General features: G+C 53.4%; 2 protein-coding genes across 2 annotated transcripts; one reads left to right on the forward strand and one right to left on the reverse strand.

Moving 5' to 3' along the window:
- Position 1: 1 nt before the first annotated feature.
- Positions 2-9,405, forward strand: AP5Z1 (adaptor related protein complex 5 subunit zeta 1; the record flags this gene model as incomplete). The annotated part of the gene is made up of 16 exons (XM_010719629.3): positions 2-60; positions 362-548; positions 2,338-2,482; positions 2,894-3,006; positions 3,466-3,634; positions 4,051-4,191; positions 4,517-4,554; positions 4,635-4,797; positions 5,056-5,234; positions 5,751-5,893; positions 6,619-6,768; positions 7,007-7,118; positions 7,516-7,613; positions 7,818-7,950; positions 8,132-8,346; positions 8,677-9,405. Coding segments are annotated over 16 exons (2,316 nt in total), but the record flags the coding sequence as incomplete, so codon positions are not given.
- Positions 9,406-10,567: 1,162 nt separating this feature from the next.
- On the reverse strand, positions 10,568-18,967 carry RADIL (Rap associating with DIL domain; the record flags this gene model as incomplete). Its single annotated transcript, XM_019620626.2, is given in 14 exon segments — positions 10,568-11,725; positions 11,965-12,104; positions 12,446-12,585; positions 12,853-12,991; positions 12,994-13,236; positions 13,543-13,733; positions 13,988-14,138; positions 14,217-14,389; positions 15,244-15,481; positions 15,904-16,016; positions 16,319-16,479; positions 17,124-17,161; positions 17,278-17,937; positions 18,869-18,967. Coding segments are annotated over 14 exon segments (2,592 nt in total), but the record flags the coding sequence as incomplete, so codon positions are not given.

Consider the following 18,967-nt stretch of genomic DNA (forward strand, 5'->3'; position numbering starts at 1 on the left):
GGCCGTGGACTGCCTGCAGCGGCTGCACCTCGTCCTGGCCGCCAGCAAGAGCCCCCGTCGGTGAGTGCCGGCTGGGTGAAGGCAGAGCGTGCGTTGTTTGAGCCGAGAAGGTGGGAGGGGAGGGCTGGAGCTTTGAGGGAGCGCTCCTTTTTGTAAACAGTGCGTTCGGGTGTAAGAATTAAAGCCGTTTGTTCTGTTTTCCCCTTGCGGGGGGGGCACCGTCCCTTCACAGCGAGTGTAACGGGCGCCGTGTCACAAGCTGTGCTCAGGGACGGAATTGGGATGATAATTAAGATATTAATCAGGGTCGCTGTGAAGGGACACGATCCCAACGGTTCCTGACGCTTTGCTGACCCCGCAGGCTGGATGCTCGACTCGTGGAGCTGCTGCAGGCTGTGCTGTGCTCACCCAAGTGCCCCGAGCAGATCCAGCTGCTGTGCGCTGCCATTCTGAGAGAGATGGCACCCTGCGACGGGCTGCGCCTCTCCTGCCATAGGATCCATGACACAAAGCTGCTGAGCCTGGTGTCCTCAGTCCTGCTGGCTCAGGTAAGCGGCCTCACAAGGCAGGCGTCGTCCCTTGTTAATATGGATTTGTTTTCTGATTCTTCTCTGTGTTTGTTGAGCTGATGGGGAGTGAAAATCAACTGGTGGTATCCAGGAGAAATCAGAGTTATTTCCATGTTCATTCATGGAATGTTATTAGTCTGTTTTGTGTAGGAAAAACTGGCAACTTTTTTCCTTTAATATAAATTTGGATGCTGATTCAAAGACCTGGGTTCTCCACGGAGAAGGAAACATGAGAACTCGCTTTTTTTATGTTCCATCCACATTGATTGCTCTCTGAGAAATAAACTGGAAACCTCGCCTTGCTTTTTTCCTTCTCCTATTGCTTCTCTTAAGTGTGCCTGCTAAAGATAAAACATTTTTCTTAATGTCTGAACTTTTTCACTCTGAGTCTCACTGTATGCTCAGAAATGTCTCCTACATGTTTGTTTTGTACTTCTACAGAATAAAAACATACCTTGTGTTTTATTTTTTCTTAGATTCTAACTAAAACTAGGAAGAGGTTTTCCTAATTTTCTACGCTGCTAAAACGTGCTACATTTTAGCCATTTCAGAATCACTTCTGTAGCTAGAAATGGAGCAATGAGTGGCAGCCCTATTTCAGCAAAACCTTTAAAAGTGTCGTCTGTATTTGTTGCTGTTTTGGATGGAAATCATCTTTCTTCCCTCTGCCTGCTTGCCCGTCCCCCTTGGCTCCGTAAAACTGATGTTCTTCTTATAAAGCTTTTGGCTAACCAGAAATCACAGCCTCTGGTGTTGCATTAGGAGCTGGAAACCTGCCATTGATTTTAGTCCAGCCAGATTTTCCTCTGAGCAGCAAGAGGAAACACATCGGTAATGCACATAAGCAGCACCGTTGTTTGCAGTAGGCAGCAGCAACGTATCTGTGGGACAGGGAGAGGGTATCTCTCCTTTTTCCTTCACTGTTAGGATCCCCAAACTTTAAGCTCCCTTTTTAACAGGGTCTTTCTTTCCTTTGATCAGTTTGCCCTCATCTGTTTGCTAGAGGAGCATAGAAAGTAACCAGTCACGGCTGAAGTTCTAGTATGACATTTCTCATTGGAAGCTTGCCTGTTTCCTAATTGCTTCCAGTTATCAGGTACAAAGCTGACATTAGATGGAGACTGTCAGAAATTAATATTTGTTCACCACCTTCAACAAACAGCTGTCCGGGACCCCAAGCAGCAGAGAAGGTTTAGTTCTTGTTGGCATGATAATGCTCATGAGGAAGGAAAATCTCTCCAAAGGCTGCATCCACCTGTTATTGTTAAAAAGAAAATATTTTGGACAGAAGGGTTTCTTGGCATCTCAGAACCACAGCTGTAACAACTTTATTTTCCTCACTGTGAGGATATGGGCTAAGCAAGAGTCGTCTAACATGTTGCAACGGTCCATTTTCTGTTCATAAATTTCTAATTTAATAGCTAGAAAGCTGACCACAAGGGGAGTAGTTAATGCTTGTACTCTCTGCTCTGGAATTGATGGATCAAAGTGGCATTTAATTTGAAGACAGCCACTGCAGTTTTTGATTCCCACCTCAGGTGATGTTTGTCCACAAACATGTTGCTCCCTCAAAGAACTCTCCCCTCCTGAGATCTATGAATTCACATTGCTGAAGAACTCTGTAAGACATGGTAAAATACCCTGTGCTGTGAATTGTTTCTATCCTTGACATTGGTATCGATGCCTGATGGAGGAGTTTTGTGTGGTATTGGTCTGTAGTGCTTTTAAGAGACTATCTGCCTAGCTTTACCTCTGCTTTATTTTTAAGGGAGAAGAGAAGGCTGCGGTGTCTGCTGTGGGACAGCGTGTTGTAAAAGCCCTGGAAGGAAGATTACCTGAGGGTCAGAGTTCTCGATATCTTCTTCCCGTCCTCTCAAATGTCATCAGTCTGTCACCAGAAGCTCTAACTGAAGGTAAGTATGTAGGAGACCTCAGATTACCATCTGGCTTTGGTCTGTATAGTGATCAGAGAGGTCCTTGAAGGCTTTGGATGGGAGAAGGACTTGGAAACTGCTCTTAACATCTCTATCACAAGGAAAGTGAACTTGGGTGAGGTACATTGTGCCACTTAAAGGACAGATTGGACCATCAGTGCTTGGGCTCCTTCCAGGGCACAGAGTCTCTGTTCTGTACAGATTTGTATCAAATTAACAACGTTCCTTAGCCTAGGTATGGGTCTCTAGATGCAGTAGGAATGTGAAACTGCAGATACTCTGAAGAGTATTGCGCAAAGAGAAATAGAAAGACAGCTGAAGAGCAGTAGAGGTGTGCTGCAGAGACTGCTTCTCTGATCTAGCTGTGAGCTTGTGATTTCCTTTGTACAGAGCAGATCAATGTAGTCAGCAAGAAGATGGCTGACTGGCTGAGGTATGCAAGTACTCAGCAAGGAGTCGCTCAACCCTCTGGAGGCTTCTTCTCCAATCCCAGAACCAGACAGGTCAGTGTTGAATTGCTGTGGTTATCTCACAGGGGTGTTTGCTTGTCAGCAGCCTGCTGTTATAATAAATCTGGAAGTACTGCTCTATTTTGGTCACTTTCTTGGGGAATATGTAGACAAGAAGCATAAGAAATCAAAGTAAGGATATTTATAGCTCCAAAACTTAGGAGTTCTGCTGCAGGGAGAGAACTTATGAAATAGTTTTTGGGTGAGAATCATTAGTTGACCATGTACCTTGGAGTAAAAGCCTTGTGAGTGGGAGGGAAAAGTTTGAGGTATTTCAGGTGGGGAGAAGGATCCAATGCTGCTGGCTTTTCTGGCTGTAGAAGACTGCCCCACTGCAGGCCCCATAGTGCGTGTAAACAAGGACTGCTAGTCTCCGTGGGCTCAGTGGAATTTTCCCTGCCTTCTCACCTCACGTGTCTTTGGGGGCCTTACCTGCTGCATCTTTTCTCCCAGCCTGGCCCTGTCACAGAGGTGGATGGTGCCATTGCAACAGACTTCTTCACGGTGCTCTCGCTGGGTCAGCACTACACAGAGGATCAGTGGCTCAACATGCAAACCTTCTCCATGCTGCGGAAATGGCTGCTGTGCTATGGGGGCAAGGAGATGAACACACCAAATTCAGGTTTGAATCGAAGGGCTATAGACAAGGGTGGGTTTGCACCCCTAAGAGGTAGGTGTGTTCTGAGTCGATGAGGTGCCTGTGCCAGAAATCCAGCAAGCAGCCGGAGGGTGGGCAAGAATTTAGATCTCTTGGACTAAAACAAAACTTCTTGGCTGATGCTTTCTGACACTTTTGCAAGGATTTATTCATTCAGTGTTCCCTGGTTTCAGGCAAAATGCCACGTGTCCCTGAGGAAGAGGGTGTGGGTTGTGGGAGATGGCATTTCCTTAGTTAGTATTCCTGTGTGACTGCCTTCTTCCCAGCCTTCTTTACTTCACAGTGTGCCTGGGGACAGACACCTCCCCTCTGTTGCTCAGCAGCAAGTGGGCTGCAATGCCTGTGGTGTGAGCTGATACGTGATAACCTTTATTCTGCAGGTGACAAATCAGAAATGGACAGGTCTGCTATGTCTGTGGTCTCAACTTCATCCACGTCGAGTCGCCTGCTTCCCCCAAGGGAGCGTCTGCGGGAGAAAGCTTTTGAATACTGCCAGCGGCTGATTGAGCAGAGCAATCGCCGTGAGTCTTGCCACGAGCCCTCCTTGGTAGTGTTCTTGAAAATGCTTCTGCTTTGCTGCTTCTTTGGGCTGGGGTCTCACTCCCTGGCATCCACAATGAAGCTGGAGGCACAGGACTGGCTGCAGCTGCCAGTGTATGTCGTGTACGCCTTAAGCCTGCCCCCTAACTTTGATTTGTAGGGATGCTGTGGAGTTTGATTCTTACTAGCCTGGAATTTGGATCAGTATTGTTCCCACCTGTCCTGAAATCTGGATTGTGCTCGTATTGACAGCCTAACATTCCTGTTTGGACTCCAGATTTAACTTAGACATCTTTTCTCTGGCAGAGGCCCTGAAGAAAGCTGATGGAGACCTGCAAAAAGCTGTAAGTATGCAGGGATGGGGCTGAAGCTCTAAGTGTTGTGACTTCCTCCCACTGTGATCTGGCTCTCTGCTCTTCTGCAGTGTCTCATTGAGGCAGTGACAATCATGGACATCATCTGCAAACAGGACTCCTCCTATGTGTACCGTGCAGCATCCTTCCTGAAGATCTTGCATGGCAGGATCAACGGGGATGCCACTTATGCCAGGGCATTGCTGCCCATTGCCCAGTTCTTCCTAAATCATGGTAAGTCATCCTCCACAAATTAGTCTGGCATACTCACAGCACAGCTTTTGTCCTGGCAGTTTGCTGGCTGCTGGAGTTTATAATTCAGCCTTGGCTGTACTCCAGGATTCATGATCCCACTCCTGGAGAGTCAGAAGCTGGGCTGTCCTACATTTTGCAGAAAAACACACCCAGACTTAGTTTTTGCATATCCCTTGGAGCCCCTGTTGACAAGACTGCTGGGTGAGCTGTGCTCAGGAATGTGCTGTATCCTCCCAGGCGAGATGGCTGCTGTGGACTGTGATGCAATCTACAAGCACTTATTCACTGATATCCCAGCTCAGCTCTTCCACAACTCATCACTGGCTTTTGAATTTGTCCTATTCTGCAAAGACAACAGCCGGCTCTTCACCGAGACCTCCAGCATATTCAGGCAGAGATTCCCAAATCTCTTCAAGGTACAGCTTGATGGAGCAGCACAGGAGACAGCCTGCTGTGCTTCTTTTCTATGCCTCCAAATCCTTCTGCTAGCCTTTCAGCACACCCCATAGCCCACCATTATACTTTTGTGGCAGTGCTAGGGAGGGCACAGACAAGAGGGATGGGTAAGAAAGACTTAGAAAATTGTGAGTTTGAGGTGGAAAGAGGGTTCTGGGTGTGATTAGCTCTACCAGGAGAGGGGAGTCTGGGTTGGTATTACTGTTAGTGGGTAGTGCGGGGTGCACAGTTAGGATACAGCAGTTTGGTTTTGGGAAACTTGAAATATTTCAACTTGCTCACCACTAAATCAGCTTCTAAGTGCGTGTTGAGCCACCAGCAGCCTCCCCAGTTCTTGGCTGAACTCTTAGTCTTTGTTTCTGCTTTTCAGAAGTGACTTTCTGCTCTTGATCCCTTTTGGTCACAGTGTGAGAATTGTCTTGGCCGTGTGGTGGAACCCTGGGGATAGTGCAGCAGTCTGTATCACTTTCTTACAGTTTCTGGCATGGAACAGCCCGCCCCTTATTGCTGAGTTTGTGGACATTCTTCCATTTCTGCTGGATGTGGGGACAGCCATTGAGATCTTCCATTTGTTGCTTGACCTGCCCTGTCTGACGGCAGCTTTGGATGTCCAGATGAGGTAATGCTAACTTCCCTTCCTTTCACTTGCTTATCAAGGTTTTGATGTTGACTACACACTTCTCTGAGCTTCAGCTGCCCTCTGGCTGCTGCTGTTGGAGTGAGAGGCTGCAATCAGTTAGCACAAAGCTGCACAGACATCAGCCCAATTTTCCTGGTAATGTGATGTGCACAGAAAGAGAGCTCTTACACTTCAGTATTGGACTGTCTTTGGAGCTCAGTTGTAGTAATTTCATCACCTGTATACAGATCCAAGCTATTGCCTTGTGCTGGAGTGTCTGCCATCAGCCACTGCCTCCACATAGAGGTGTGGACTAGTGGGTCGTCCCTCCCTTCCCTGCTCTTGTTCCTCTTTGCTGGCTGTGTTTTGGGTGCAGACAGAAGTTTTTTCACAAGCTCATTAGGGGACTGGAAGAGTGTCCAGGGAGTTGGGAAAGCTTGGAGCTGGCTCTCACTGCTGTACTTCTGCTCTTCCTTTTGTTCTCTGACATTAGCAGCTCTTTTCAGAGTGCTGAGAAAAGGAAGTCATCCTAGATACAAGAAGTTAGTTGAGGTCTGTTTCTCACCACTTCAGGCATTCTGGTTCACTGGCTTTCAGGGGGCTTGGATTAGACCAAGTTTATGTCCCTGTTTCAGTGGCAAATGTGTTACTCCATTGCTCAGGATTCCAGCCACAGCCTGGCCTATTCTCACGTTTCAGCACATTCTGTGTGTCCCTCCTTCTAGGTCTTCCTCTCTCCCATCTGCTGAGAGGGCTGCCTGTGATCCTGCTGTGAAGCCAGCTACCTGCCTGGAGGCCTTTCGCAATCCCCTCTACAGGAGTGCATTCCAGTACCTCCTCCGTGTGGAATCTGTTTCTGAAGACTTCCAGGAGAGGTAGGAGGTTGCTTTAGGAGACTGCCATGAGGGTTTGATTTGGCCTGCCAAGTCTGGGAGGCAGCAGTGGGATTGCTAGGAAAGGCACAGCTGTGTTCATCTGGGGTGAGGTGGGCTTGACCTTCCCTCCCTGCATTAGCTCTGCCAAGTGCTCTGAGGTTTTGTGGGCTATAGGGAAAGGAAGACAAGGGAGTAGTTGGGAGCACGCCTTTATCAGTAGCTTCTTAACTGCCCGCAGGCTGATTCCACTCCGACAGCTGCTGGGATCCCTGGCAAGCAGCCCAAGGGTCATGCAGTGTGCAGACACTGTCCCTGTCTTGCTGGAGCTCTTTTTCAGTGTGGTGGCTGAGGTAAGTGCTTTTTGGGCAGTTTGACTTCCACACGGCCTGGGGGGATTTCTTGTTATGTGAAGAACGAGCACTGCAAGGAGAGTGTTAACACACTGCAACTTCAGCAGAAGGGTATATGAAGTGAGGGAATGGGGTGGTCCACTATTGGCAGAGCTGCACTGAGCTGCCCACTTCATCCAAAGAAGGAAAAGAGCTCCATGGTGCAGTATCAGTGTTCACAGTTGTTTTCCCAGACAGCTGTGAGTGAGTGCAGAGCAAGTGCCTGGTACCTGCTTTATGCATTGCTCTGCTGCTGTACCAGGCAGTCTCTGTGCTGACATAGTCCTCTCTGGCTGATCGATTTGAGTTTTGGTTGCTGGAAGTCACCAGTGTTGCTGAAGCAGGGGTTGTTTCTCAGTTTGCAGATGCATCTCTGATAAACCAGCTGGTGGTGCTGGTGCTGCAGAGAAGCGACCAGCTCTACGAGATCCCAGCGTTTAAAGATGACGTGCATAGGTGAGACAAAACAGAAGGCCTGGCCAAGCTCTCAGCCCTTCTGCTGGCTGCAGCCTGGCTTCCCAGGACAGCCCAGCAGCTGTTGTAGTTGTGACCATCCTGAGCATGCAGCTGCTGTGCTAGTGGTTGGATGCTGCCAGCGCCTCCTCGATTTGGTGACAAGTGCCTTGGCTGTGGTCTGAGCTCTCTCCATCTATCCTGCAGGGTGCTGAGCTCACAGCTGGTGATGCTCTGCAAGCTGCGCCCTGCGCTCGTCGTGGAACTGTCCAAAGAGCTTCTGGAGTTCTCAGGAACCGTCAGCAACATCCAGAACAAGGAGCCCATCTTCACCCATGTGGTAAGCGGGGGCCTGCCTGCTTCTGCCACAGTGTGTCCCGGCTGCAGTGCCATCTGTTGGTCAGCTACTCTTTCCTCCTTTACCCTGTCTTAGCATTGCATCATCTGATTTGCCATTCCCTAAACTGTGATAAGATCCCCTTTCCTTCTGGTTGCCCTGAGTACATCTGCCTTTGTTTCAGGTCTGGGCTATTGGAGAGTACATGTCTGTGTCCTACGACAAGCGCTGCACTGTGGAACAGATCAACCGTTTCTTTGAGACTCTGGAGGCTGTGCTGTTTGAAGTCACCCAGGTCCGACCACAGGCCAGTGTCCCCAACTATGCACCCCGTGCCATCACTGTCCTTATGACTGCCTTGACCAAGCTGGCAGCTCGCAGCCAGGACTTGATCCCCAGGTGAGGACTGATGCAGAGAAGGGCAAAATGGCAGAAACTTGCAGATCTGATGGATCCAAACAGGATCCAAACAGATGTTTGCAGTGTTAGATGGTGATACTTGGCTACTGATGGAACCTGGAAGTGAAAGAGAACAGAGGAAGCAAACTGTAGGGAGGCAGGTTGAGGAAGTGGGCTTCATCTGCTGACAAACTCTTTGTGCATCCGGACAAAGGACAATTGGTGTCTGGTGTTTGCTTGCAACAGTCTTCTGTGGTACACATGATTACATAGTGACCTTGCCGGGTGCAAGGCTCTACCAGCTGAAGTTTGTGTCATTCTCTCCTGCAGGGTGTCTTTGTTCCTGTCCAAGATGAGGACATTTGTGCAGAGCCCTGCTGTCACCTCTGTGTACTGCGAGGAAGACCGTGAGGAGATCCTTACCCGGGCAACTGAGCTCATGAACCTACTAAAAATGCCAAGTGTGGCTCAGTTTGTGTTCACACCATCTGTGGATGTGGCCCACACACGGTTTCAGAAGGAGGTGAATGACACCCTGCCTTCTGCCCTGAGGATAGTGACCCGTCTCCTAGAGCCAGCTCCTGGCTTTGTGCCGGGGTGAGGGTGTGGGGTTTGTGGGAGGCTCCAGCTTCTACTGTAACTGATCTGACACAGCCAACACTCAAGGCTGAGTGCTCTGAACTGGAAATGAGGAACAAATGATTGTGAATGAAAGAGAAAACAGGAATAAGTAGAGCTGAGGCCGCAGTTTGGATTGCAGCCTGTTTTTGTGCATCTCTCTGGTAGCATCTGTTGCTTTTTCTACCTCCTATTCCTGTCCTACCTCTCCTGGGCCAGTATGGATTGAAAATAACAGTGGGTTTGTGTGAATGAGTGAGTGAGTTCCTGCATTACCACCCTGCCAGCCCATCACATCCCTTTGTTGACATACATCCTCTCCTTTCCCCTGACTACACCCTGGCTGTACATATGATTCTTGTCACCTCTGCCTGCCAAGCAAAGGCCTTTCTGAGGCAGAGAAAGCAGAAGTGGCTCCATTAAATCTGTTGTGAGCCTTCACTGCTCTTGTCTTACTTTCACAGCAAACACATTGAGATCTGAGGGACATCTACCAGACAGGAGCTTAGAGAGATTTATCAATCCAGTTTATTGTTGACACCAAGAGCATTTCTCATCTGCCCCCTGTCAAGCAGGTGCCGTGCTGTGTTCTTTATCTGCACAAGAAGTTTATTATACATAGCTGAGCTGTACAGTATTAACAAACAGAAAAGTAAATACATCCCACTGCTCCCAGGAGAAGCAAGCCCTCATGCACACTAGTAAATACTAGGGTTTGTTTACAATTTGTTTCAATACCTCACTGCACTGTAACATAAAGCTCTGGGGCTGTACAGTGCCTCGAGGTGTGCTTAGAGAGTCAGGCCCCAGAGAGAGCAAAGGATTTTGCTCTGGTACGACTGAATTGGCCGGAGTGCAGCTCCAATTCAGTCTAGTGTACACCAGGCCACCACGAAGCCCTGGTTCCTGGGCAGAGAGAGAAGTAAGGAGTGCATGCAGTTTTCCCGGGGGATCTGAGCAGCCCCTTTCCTGCTCTGCAGAGCTCAGGAACCAGCTCACCTCCTGAGTCAAAGTCAGGTGAATCACCAGAGTGTCACCAGGAGCCCTGAGCCTTTGCTCGCCCGGTAGAGCTGAGTCAGTGGCTGAGTGACACACTGCTTCCAGTCCCTGCTGGAGGCTGGTTGCTATGATCATGGCCTAGCAGAAAAGCAAGGCACTAACTGTCTCAGTGAAGGTTCTTTGTCCGTCTTGCCTTAGAGAAGTCAGGCCAGGCTGCGTTCAAATCCGGTGTGTGAAGTGTTTCTCCTGCACAGATTATTCTGACATCTCTCTCCTGCCGACTGCAAGACTGAGCCCAGAATGCAAACTGTAGCAGTGAAATATCTGAGGTTTAATTAAGGCCAACCCTGTTAAGCATCCCTTTTTTAGCATCACAATCCTCAGAGCTGTTGTTGTGAGATGCAATGGTAATATCTGATTTGCTGCCGGAGCTTAGACCATGCTGCTGTAAGTTCAGGGCTTGATGCAGGCCATCATGGCAGACTGTTTTAATAGGGTTCAGCTAAACAAGATCTCAATATCTCTATATGCGGAAATCAGGTCGGGTTTATCCCTTTAATGTTGCTAAAAGCACACAGAAGACTTAGAAGCTGTGCATGCAGGGGCCAAGCAGTCGCATGGTGGAGCTGCCAGTGCAGTCCTGCCACACCATACTGCAGACTGCGGGTCAGAGAACTGCTGCTGGGATTCTGAAGCCTGACTTTATTCCAACCTGTGCTGCATCCCATCACCTGGCAGCCCAGCAGCAGCAGCACTTCTGAGATGCTCTGAGCTGGGCAGGATACAGGGGAGCCTTGCAATGGCCTGAAGGGGAGGGAGTGGACAGGACGTGGTGCCAACACCTCCTGCATGGGGAAAGTGAACCTGGCTGCTCCACAATGCCCCACTCTGCTGGGCCAGCTCTGGGGACCGGGCTGGGGATCTGCCAGGGCTGTAGTGCCAGTGCAAGGATGAGAGCCCTATTCTCCAGGGCTCAGTCTCAGGGAACTGCTGGTGGTGTCAGCCCTCGCCTGAAGCTGCATCCCCTCTTGCAGCAGGGCTGGGGGCAATGAGATTGGAGCCCAGTAGCAGAAAGGCACCTGATGTCAGGTATGGCACCGGGGCTCCCAGCAAGGCGTCCTGCTTGGGATCCTGCTCTGGGAGCTTGTGCTGTGTTAACCATCCCAGAGCTGGGTTCCTGCCCACCCTGCTGCTGTCAGGGCCTGGCTCTGCAACCTTGATATCCCAGTGCTGTCTTGAACCTGACCTGCAAATGTGAAAGTGTAATAGGAGAACTGGAACGCCACCCTGAACGCCTGTGACTGAGCAAGGAGGGCCATGCGGGGCCATCAGCTGGGGGGACGAGGAGCTGCCCGCAGCCTTCCTGCCCTCTGCCAGGGGCTGAAGGAACAGGGATGCTCCTGGGATGTATGTGCAGCTGTAAGGTGCAGGTTGTAGGGTGAGGCCAGGCAATGGATCAGGAGCTCTATGCTGTTGGGGAGAAGCGTGCAGAACCCCAGTGTGTCCTTCCATCTACTGCAGTGCAGGGCAAGGTGCTGGGAAGCAAATTGAGGGCAGCTGTGCAGTCCTGGCCCTCCCTCATGCACCCTGGGCTCCATCAGCTCGACCCTAACCAGAGCTGCACCTGCTGACAGACCCTCATACCTCATACGAGAGTTAAGAGGATGCAGAGCTGGAGATGATTTTTTTGGCTATTTCCATGTCTGATTTGGCAACCAGAAACCTCAGCTTCTTCCCTCCAGAGCGGATGAGGTCCACAGCACTGCAGAGCGACAACAGGGAGAGGTGAGTGCTACATCTGTGCACCAGGGACCACATCCTGAATCCACACATCTCCACCTCCATCATTCCCTCGATGACAGCAGCAGCCACACCGGGCTCATCTTCAGCTCTGAAATGTGCTCCTATGCTTTTTCTCCCTGTTCCCTCGTTCACCCCACCCCCACGCACCTGCCTTCCCCATCTCTGACATCCCAGCCCCACCAGTGGGGTGTCACCCACCTTTGGTAATCGGCCCCGATGAGACTGGTGCCATTGACAGCCAGGATGCGGTCCCCGATGGCCAGTCTGCCATCAGCTGCCGCGGGGCTGCCCTCAATCAGCGTGCGGATGTAAATGCCTGGGGAGCCCAGCGGTGTGTGCTGCAGGGAAGGAGGCAGTGAGCCAGCAGAGAGGACACGGGAAACCTGTGATCCCTACCCGCTGCCCTGCTTGGCTTTGCCACACACCAAAGGATGGAGGAAATCCCTCACTTGAGTCATTTTCCTCCCCGCCTTGGCTCCCTCCAGCTGCAGGCAGCTGTGCTGGGTGTAGCAGGCAGCGACCCCGCAGCAGAGCTGCAAGAGATCGCTCTGCGCCTCACTGTCCCCAGTCAAAGCTGCTTAGCTCCATGCACAGCCATCAGCTTTGGCAATTAAGTGTTCCGTGCCACACGTGCCCCCATGGGTGCCATGCCCTGGCAGAGCCATTGCTGTGCACTCACCAAGCCGTCGATCAGCCCCATCCCCAGCCCCAGCGCTCCCCTCTCCAGCTCCACCACGAAGACGTAGCAGAAATCGTCGGTGGCTGAGCTGCGGCTGGAGGACTCCGGCGTGGGGAAGTCGTAGGGGGTCGGCGAGCAGCCTGCCAGCAAGGGACCACCGGGTTACTGCTCCATCACCGCCCCTCATCAGCTCTATTGAGGAATTCCCACCAAAGCCAACCTGGGCTCTCCCTAGGGCTGCTTCCCTTCTGGGACAAAGCACGGTGAGATGCTCTACGTGCTCTCCCCGTGCCCAAGCACTGAAAATCCGCACAAGAGCCATGTGTGCTGGAAATGGGCACCCAATGTGGCCGTGCAGGCTCTGTCCCCCCTCCCGCACCACGTCAGGCAGTGTCAGCCCTCCTTACCTTCAGGGCTGCCGCCTTTGGTGCTGCTCATCCCGTTCCTCCGTGGGTCCTGCAGTCCTTTGGTTGTGCCCTGTGGGGACTCAGGGCCGGCGGAGTCAAAGTTCAGGGGGGTGGTGGGGGGTGTAAGCAGGCAGGGAGGGAGCTGGGGGGAGCCGGGCCTCTGCCCAGCTGCAGCTGTTGGAGCTTCTCCTGGAGCTGCTGCTCGCCGGCGGCTTGCTGCCGGGGGCACCCATTGGTGGTTGAGGTGAGCAGGGGGGGCTCATCCGCCTCCAGGTTGGCGCAGCCCCCCGGGGTGCAGCGGCCCGATGTGGGGACAGTGCTCCCCGGGGTCATAACCGGGCTCGGACTCACTTCCAGCACTTCTGGCACAATTGGTGGCTCACTCTTAGAAAGGAGAAAAGTGCTCTGTGGGAACCTAGGTAGGCAGCTGTCATCCCATAGGTGCCTCCCATCACCCAGCCATCAAAACCTGAGTAGATTGTGTGCTGCTGGTGGCTGTGAGCATTCCCAGCACAGGAGGAGACTCCTGGTGAGAAAAGACTTCTGACACCCCCAAGACCAACCCCACCACGACACCAAACCAACTCAGTGCCACATCCACACGGATCTGGAACACCACCAACGATGGTGACCCCACCACTCCCTGTTGCAACACCTGACTGCTCCTTCTGAAAAGAAACGTTCCCTGACCTTTGGAGGGGCTGAGCATGGCCCCTCACTGCCCTGGGGGCTCTTGCTCTGCAGGCTCCAGAGGAAGTGGCGGATGTAGAGGAGGTGCCGGTAGATGTTGTCATCCAACGTCTCCACCTCAAGGTCCACCTTGAAGCCCGCGCTGGGCAGGACGATGGGAGGGTGGTTGTCGAAGGACTCCAGTACTGCGTCTGCAGGGCAGAGGTAGGGGGATGGCAGGCAGGCAGATCCTGCCCCACAGCCCCACTGTGCCTCCAAGCAGCATCACTTGGGCATGCAGGGCACTGAGCACACTTGCATCCTTCACATCCCAATGCCATACGACTATGGTTACCCCTGATGACCACAGTTACGTACAAGACCCTTGTGGTTTGAAGGGCACTGCCCATTTGGTTGATCCATAAAGGCTTATGGGTGACAGCAGCATGCAGGGCTGGGGGCTCACCAGGCTGGAAGGCGGCCGTGCTCTCCTCATCCCAGGGCTGCCATGCTGCCACATTGCCCACCTCCATGGCCGTCTGGCATTGGCTCAGCACCCGATGCAGCTGCGCAGGGCTCAGCGCTGGGAACTCAGCTCTCAGGGTCGGCCACGTCATCTGGGCAAAGAGACAGCAAGGGGGGGTGAACACCATCCCGTCACCCCCATCCCAAACCCAACGCAGCCAGCACCTCACCTGCAGCAGCTGGGAGCCGGGCATGGCCAGCAGGTTGGCCACGCTGGTCAGTTTAGCAAAGAACTGCTGGGAGAGCTGCTCAAAGCCGGCTCCACGCAGCCACTCCAGCAGCAGCCGCATGCTGGCTCGCAGCTTCACGCCCTGCGACCAATGGAAGCAGCCAAGAGAGGAGCCTGTGGGGCACAGCATAGGTTGGGCAATGGAACCCCCACGTTCAGCCAGAGAGCCTAGAGTAGGGCTGCCCTACAGAACAAATGCCCACTTATGTCCCCACGTTAATGTCCCCAGTGGCTGTGACTCAGTGGCAGGACCTTGCCTGGCAGTAATAGTGGCTAGGGCAAGGAGACTGCCATGAGGCAGGGCTGTTAGTGATAATTAAGGCTAACGAGAACCATCCTGCTCCTCAATTACAAGGCAGGGTGCAGTGGTTCATTAGTGAGAAGCTCTCTGTGGAGCAAACTGCTTTCAGACTGAAAAGAGTTGGGGATGAGTTTGGAGATAGAGATGCAGATACAGCCGGAGTTGATTATGAGTTTAGGTTTGGGAATGAGGATGAGAATGGGGTTGAAGATGGGTTTCGGTATGAGAATGAGGATGGGGTTGGAGTTGAAGATGAAATTGGGGATGAGGATGGGGTTGGAGATGTGTTTGGATTTGGGGCTGGGGTTAAATCCCTCCTGGAAATGGGAACCTTGGAGGGAGCAGCTGTGTCTGCTCTATGGGTACAGGGGAACTCTGCTTGGAAACAGCTCAATAAGAGCCTGGTAACAAATTGGCACAGCAAAAGCCAAATCCATGTAATGTGAAACAAGCAGGATGCTGGGGATGGAGCACTTGGGAAAGAAAAGACATGGGCTCAGCAGCCAGATTTGTGCTTGGCTTCCCCATACCAGTGTGGGACCTGCCCACCTCCAGCTGCTCAAAGCCCCTCTTTGCAGGGGGCACCGGGAAGGACTGGGGGGTCTCAGAAGGTCTATTCCCAGCATCAGCCCAATCAGGGAGAACCAAGAGGAGGACAGGGACTGACCCTTATCCAGAAGCTGGTTGAAGAGCAGCGTGTTGGAGAAGAAGAAGAGGTAGGCAAACATCTGGGAGGTGATCTCAGGGTGCACCTCATACTGCTGGAGCAGGTCCAGGGCTGCCTGGTAGATGAGCACCACGCGGCGCAGCTCCTCGGGCAGCGGTGGGGCCGCCCGCCAGCCCTCATGGCTCTCATTCTGGAAGGGGTTGCACTCCAGCAGGGCCGGCAGTGAGACGTACAGACACTGCAGGAAGCAGAAGGAGCTGAGCTGAACAGAACCCGGCCCGTTTGTTTACTTGTGCAGGAGCCTGGGTAGGAGAGCAGCACCTTACACCCATCCCTGCTGGGGTGAGGGTGAGGGAGAGGCGAGCACGGAGCATCCCTGCACACAGACACCTTTCTCCGGCCGCACACTGCCTTCTCTGTTCCCCACCAGCCCCGGGGCTGCTTTCCATCGTGCTCTGAATCGCAGCATTATGCTCTCCCCAACACCTCCTCCCAAGCAGGGAAGCACACCGCGGTCATCCAATACTTTTCCTGGGCTGCGCCCAAAAGTGAGGCACTTCAGCCCGAAGGAAAACATCTCGGTGTCGCAGAAGCTGAACAACTCCTGCAGAACTGCTGGGGATGCTCACGTTGGCGGCGGTGCCCCTGGGCACTGCATACCTTGGAGATGTAATAGACACACTGCTGGAATGTGTACATGATCACCTCCTCCAGCACCGTCATCGCCTCCTCGCTGGCTGTGATGGTCGAGGAGAACAGAGACTCCTTGGAGCCTATGGGATGGAGGGAGAAATCAGGGAGCAAACCTAGCAGGGCCATCTGACGGCTGCAGGCACCAATACAGCCCCAGACCCTGCAGGTCACCACACCCCATGTTCCCCTAGGGTGGGGTTACTGACTCTCTCAGGTTCACATCAGCAGCACGACGTCCCCAAACAGGATGAAATTGGACTTAGAAGCTGATTTCCTCCTTTTCCCCTTTTTCCCTTACATCTCAAGGGCACCAAGCACTGCATGCAGGCAGGGATCAGCAGGGTCGAGGGGCCACAGAGTGAGCAGCAGCCCCAACCACTACCTTTGACATCCATCTCCTCCTCCATGCTCTGGATGTAGGTGGGGGACTTCTGCTGGACGAAGTAGAGCACCTCAATGGCGTTGGACATCCAGAAGAGGATGTGCTGCAGGTCTGGCAGCAGGTCCGCAATGGTGAAACAGGACAGGGCAGCAGGGTCCTGGCTGGGGGAGGAGACAGAGCAGGCATTGCAGCATCACTGCTCGTCACTGAGGGATTTGGGGTGAAACCAACCCAAAAAGCAGCAGAGAGCTTTTGCAGCCCACTGCTGAGCTTTAGGAAAGCTCTGTGCAAGCAGCAAGCTGGGAGATCCTGCTCTGCAGGATAGGTTTTATTGGTACCACTTCTATGGGGGACCCCAATGATTGATCCAACCCATCTGCAGGAATTGCTGCAGAGCAGATCTCCCCAACAAATCTGTGCTGCTGTTGCTGCCAGGTCTGGTGGTTAAATTCAGCCTGCCCAGCAATGGGCCATTTCAAAATAAAACAAAACAAATAGAAAGCAGCTGGGAGGTTTCTCAATGGCTGAAGCACTTTTTCCTGCTGTAGCGAAAGGCTGGGAGGTTGCCCTAAAGGAGACCTCAGCGCAAGCACAGATGGTTTCTCCAGATGCTGCTTTGGAGCCTGGAATTTGGGACTGGCAGTGCGGCCAGTGGCAAAACGAGGATAGATACAAATTCATGGGATTTAGCAGGGAAATGCCATGTGCGTCTGTGCTGGCAGGCGGGGTGGGCACAGCTGGGTGGGAGGGAGAATTGGGCTGAATTCTCCCAGTTTTGGGGCAAAGAAGGGAGGGTGGCACTTACTGCTGGGATTGCTTCTCAGCCAGCTCCCGTGTGCGCTCCTGGGCAGGGAGAGAAGGAGAGAGCACAGATGGTGACTGCTGGCATTGCTGCACATGGGGACCCGGGCAGGAGCCGAGGGGATCCCCACTGTCCCCACCCCCCAGTGCCAACTGACCCACACTGTCCTCTGGATCATTTTGGCCGCTTTGAGCAGCAGCTGCCCAAAGTCCCCAGGCTGGAAGCTGGTGGCCGAGTGCTGGATGCAGAGGCACAGCAGAAAGGCAGGCGTCAGCTTGTGGTCATCCCCCCCCGGCTCGATCAGCGTCATGATGCGCCGCAGCAGCACATCCTCAGCCTCTGGCTCAAACTCCAGCTGCAGCCTCCTGCGGGGAGCCCTGGGACCGTCGCTGGGCTCGGGGCTCTGTCGGTTGGCATTGGGCCCCCCCTGTTCTTTCAGCAGGCTGCCGCACGTCCCACATACAGAAGGGCCATCGGGGTGCAGGGCCCGCAGCCTCAGCAGGGTCTGTGCCGGCAGCGGTTGTGCCTTCATGGGGTCCTTGTAGAGCAGCAGGTAATAGAGCCCGAGGGACAGCAGGTCCCCGTGCCGCAGCACAACGGTCCGGGTCACCGCAGAGAAGTTAACGGAGACGCTGGCACCGGCGATGGGCTCCAGCACCAACTTCTCCTCCGAGCGGTGCCACGACGCTCGCAGCCTCCTGATGGTGCAGTGCAGGGGTAGGATGTCTGGCGCCGAAAGGCTGATGCTGGGTTTGCTCGCCTGTGTCCTCTGGCCCACCGTGTGCTGCTCGCGGTTCAGCAGGTACACCAGGCTGTCCTGTGGGGGAGGGGGCATGCAGAATCAGTGGGGTCTACAGCCCCCTGCCACCCCCACACCTGGCCTTGGCAGAACCACGGTTCTCTCTTTTCCTTGCACAGATGGGGAGCTCGTGCAGCACAAAAAGCGTGGGCAGTGCAGCCAGGACCCGTGTGCACCCTACTGCTCCTGCACCCAGATGTGCGAGTGGGCAGAGCAGCAAGCCCAACAAATGGGCACCGTAACTCCGGGCATGTAACAGATGGGGCTGCTCTGGGCAGAAGGAGCCCTCCTCCCTGCAGTTGTGCTCACCAAGCAGGCTGGGGGGGCTGCCCCTGTCTGCCTGCACACCTGCAGCAGTTCACACTGGTGCCTCAGTTTCTCCAGCTGCATTAGCACAGACAGAGGAGAACTGCAGCGCTGGTGTCACACTGGGACAGAGCTTGAAATCTCGGACCAGCCAGATATTCCACCTGGACAAAGCAACCATTAACCAAAAGAGCCGTCCCAGTCCTTTCCAGTTCTCCCAGTGCCTGCTGGGCAGGGGAGAGGACGCTCCCAGACGCGCTGTCTCGTACCACCTCTCATCACATTTACCGGTTACGAGGCAGCCAGACGGGGACGGGGCAGCGCTCGGCACCATCCTGCAGAACCAGCTCTGCACTGCACCGGGGCAGAGACGCTGCCGTGGGGCTTTTCTGAGGCGTCTCTCCTCCAGCCCTGCAGCCACATCCCCAGCCTGCACCGCAGCCGGGCAGGACGGATTGCACACCCCAACCCCACACAAACTCATTTTCCTAAGGATGCTCTTTCACCCCAACCCCGCCCCTCCCCCAGGAAACACCGGCCATGCATCAAGCTCCCCGTCCCCATAGGCTTTAGGAGCAACAACAACAACAACAACAACAAAAAAGAAAGGTTGGCGGGGCGGCGAGAGCTGCGCGGTGCTTACATGCTGCTGGCTGTAGCCCTGCAGGAGCAGGAGGTGCGGGGAATGGTAGAGGGAATACCGCATGCTGCTCCCGCTCCGCTCCTCGGGGCCGCGCAGCGC

This window comes from Meleagris gallopavo, chromosome 16 (genome assembly GCF_000146605.3).
Source record: "Meleagris gallopavo isolate NT-WF06-2002-E0010 breed Aviagen turkey brand Nicholas breeding stock chromosome 16, Turkey_5.1, whole genome shotgun sequence".
NCBI lineage: Eukaryota > Metazoa > Chordata > Aves > Galliformes > Phasianidae > Meleagris > Meleagris gallopavo.